This window comes from Schistocerca americana, chromosome 9 (assembly GCF_021461395.2).
Source record: "Schistocerca americana isolate TAMUIC-IGC-003095 chromosome 9, iqSchAmer2.1, whole genome shotgun sequence".
Lineage (NCBI taxonomy): Eukaryota > Metazoa > Arthropoda > Insecta > Orthoptera > Acrididae > Schistocerca > Schistocerca americana.
Window position 1 is genome coordinate 1,424,023 of NC_060127.1, and position 2,624 is coordinate 1,426,646.

The 2,624-nt window shown below is 46.0% G+C and overlaps 1 protein-coding gene across 1 annotated transcript; it reads right to left on the reverse strand.

Moving 5' to 3' along the window:
- Positions 1-903: 903 nt before the first annotated feature.
- Positions 904-1,407, reverse strand: LOC124551180 (repetitive proline-rich cell wall protein 1-like). The gene has a single exon (XM_047126169.1). The coding sequence runs from the start codon at positions 1,405-1,407 to the stop codon at positions 904-906; it is 504 nt and encodes a 167-aa protein (XP_046982125.1).
- Positions 1,408-2,624: the final 1,217 nt, after the last annotated feature.

Below are 2,624 nucleotides of genomic sequence, written 5' to 3' on the forward strand. Positions count from 1 at the left end.
TGCGTCGCGCGTCCTCAACGAGGCCGACCTGCGGTCGTAATCTGTCGCTGTCTGCACAAGACGAGACGAGGCAAGATGGAAACAGGTATTCAGTAAAATATGGAAACAGGTCTACAGTATGGTTTGTGTCACTCACATTTCTCTATAGACAGGACGTCGATTGATGCAAAACAAAAACGTTTACTACTACAAAGCTACAAACATTTTCGAGGTGAACATAAGCGTGAAATTTTTAGTTCAGGAATGAGTGTAATATCAAAATTCCAATTACGAGCTGTGGAAGTAAAACGAAAAGGTCATTACATGAATGTTGGCGGTCAGGAAGTACTCCACTGTAGTGGCGGAAGGCAGCAGAAGAGAAAGCATCTCACATCTGTCTCGTGGAAACTGTTGGACACGGTGTGTTCTGCGTGCGTGCTGCGTGATGGAGAGGGGGAGAGGGGGAGGGGGGACTGGCTGCCGGCCACACGCACTGCCAGACGCACTCTCCCACGCACTCGCAGCGCACATTTGTGACGCGCCCGCCACGTTCTCTGTTGCGGCCGTGCGTGTCCACTTCCACATCCACTTCGACATCCACATCTACATGCAAGCCACCGCACCTTGTCATCTTTCCTGTTCGCTCGCAAACGGGACGAGGAAGAAACGACTGGACTGCGCAACGTCGCACTGGCAAAGGACCCAAACTGCGTTCCACCTGATTTCACGTCGATTATTGAACAACTGATTTCGTGTGCTAACGGAAGTCCGGTTTATACAAGCTTAAAGAAGGCGGTGTGGTAGAAGAGTTTTAATGTGTTTGCTTACAACTAATTTCCTGGGCTGATATGAGTTGGAATAACTCATCGGACTCTCGACAACACTGGGAGGCAACACGGCCGTCAGGAAGCTTCTAGACGCGCTTCACCGACTCGTCAGCAGCAGCAGCAGCTGTGGCGTCGCCGCTCGCCTCGGCTGAGTGCCTGGAACCGCCGAGGTCCGCTCGCGCACTCGCCAGTCGCTCACACTCCCTGCCGTCGTGCCATGGTACGTGGTACAGTGGAATGTGGTACAGTGGTACAGTGGTACGTGGTACAGTGGTACGTGGTACAGTGGTACATGGTACAGTGGTGTAATAGTACGTGGTATGTGGTACAGTGGAATGTGGTACAGTGGTATGTGGTACAGTGGTATGTGGTACCATGGTACTTGGTACAGTGGTACGTGGTACAGTGGTACGTGGTACAGTGGTATGTGGTACTGTGGTACATGGTACTGTGGTCCGTGGTACAGTGGTACATGGTACAGTGGTATGTGGTACAGTGGTACATTGGTATGTGGTGCATGGTACAGTGGTACAGTGGTGCAGTGGTACAGTGGTACTGTGGAATGTGGTACAGTGGAATGTGGTACGTGGTACAGTGGCATGTGGTACAGTGGTACATGGTACAGTGGTATGTGGCAGAGTCCTACGTGGTACAGTGGTACATGGTACAGTGGTACATGGTACACTGGTACAGTGGTACAGTGGAATGTGGTACAGTGGTACATGGTACATGGTAGAGTGGTACGTGGTAGAGTGGTACGTGGTACAGTGGTACATGGTGGGGAGCTCTGCCCCATGTCACGTTCCTAAACCAAATACGTGGTCTCCTATCAAAAGTTACAGCTCTTCTCATTGTTCCATCGACCGAATCCTTTCTCTGACAAAGGCACCAACTTTTCCCGTCTTTAACTGTGTTATGGAGACCGCGCATCGCTCGATCGTGCCTATAAATTCCCAATTTATCTCGATCTACGGCCCTTTCTTCAGAAAAAAACATACAGATTCACACTCACGAAATGAATACGGTTGCTCACAGTTTTCCATCTTTTCTCAGGTAGTAGCTGACGTTCACCTGCAGTGTTTCCATGGGGTCCCTCTTGGGTGAACAATATTACGTACTACACTGGGGAAAACGTTAGATTTTTATAATAATATTATTAGCTATTACTAAAAAATTGTTGTGTTATTAAAAAATTAACATCATATTGTTAGTGAAAGGCATGAGCTCAATGCACTGACTACTTTTCGATATTTCGTGCTATTTTCGTCGTCTCAAATATTTAATCGCAACATTTGACTATTGACAACAGTAACAGTAATGACGGCAACCTAGTGATTGTACTCAGTCCTGTTTTGGTTGAATATCATGTCTGGAATGGAACGAAAACTTCTTTGCGGCAGCCCATAAATCTAGATGTAGTACTAGGATTTGGCTTTCAAGTCAAATTTCTTCATATTTTTTTATTTCAGTTGTGGCTCTTGATTTGCTGGTATTTCTATCAAGTCCTCCTATAGTGACAATGCTAAAGCTCGCAGCTTTTGGAAAGGTAACAGAACGTAATCTGGAATGATCGTGTTAAAAATACCCTCAAACCTATTTGTAAATCCTGCTTTAAGTGCCTACAAGTGCTGGCAATGTAACATAGTGCCATTAACATTTTTTGCACAGGTTAAAGATTCGCGAAATGATTTTCTTTGTGCAAGACCATTTTGGCAAAGAAATACTCGTAGTTTTTCTTACTTTGGTCAAATAAAAATCATCCTCTTTCAGCTGTACATCCATTTCGCTCCATATATTACATACATCACTGAAATAATC

What these genes read in the sequence shown, in the direction of transcription:
- LOC124551180 (XM_047126169.1), bottom strand. Translation starts at nt 1,407, where the DNA reads ATGCCACTGTACCACGTACCACATTCCACTGTACCACATTCCACAGTA.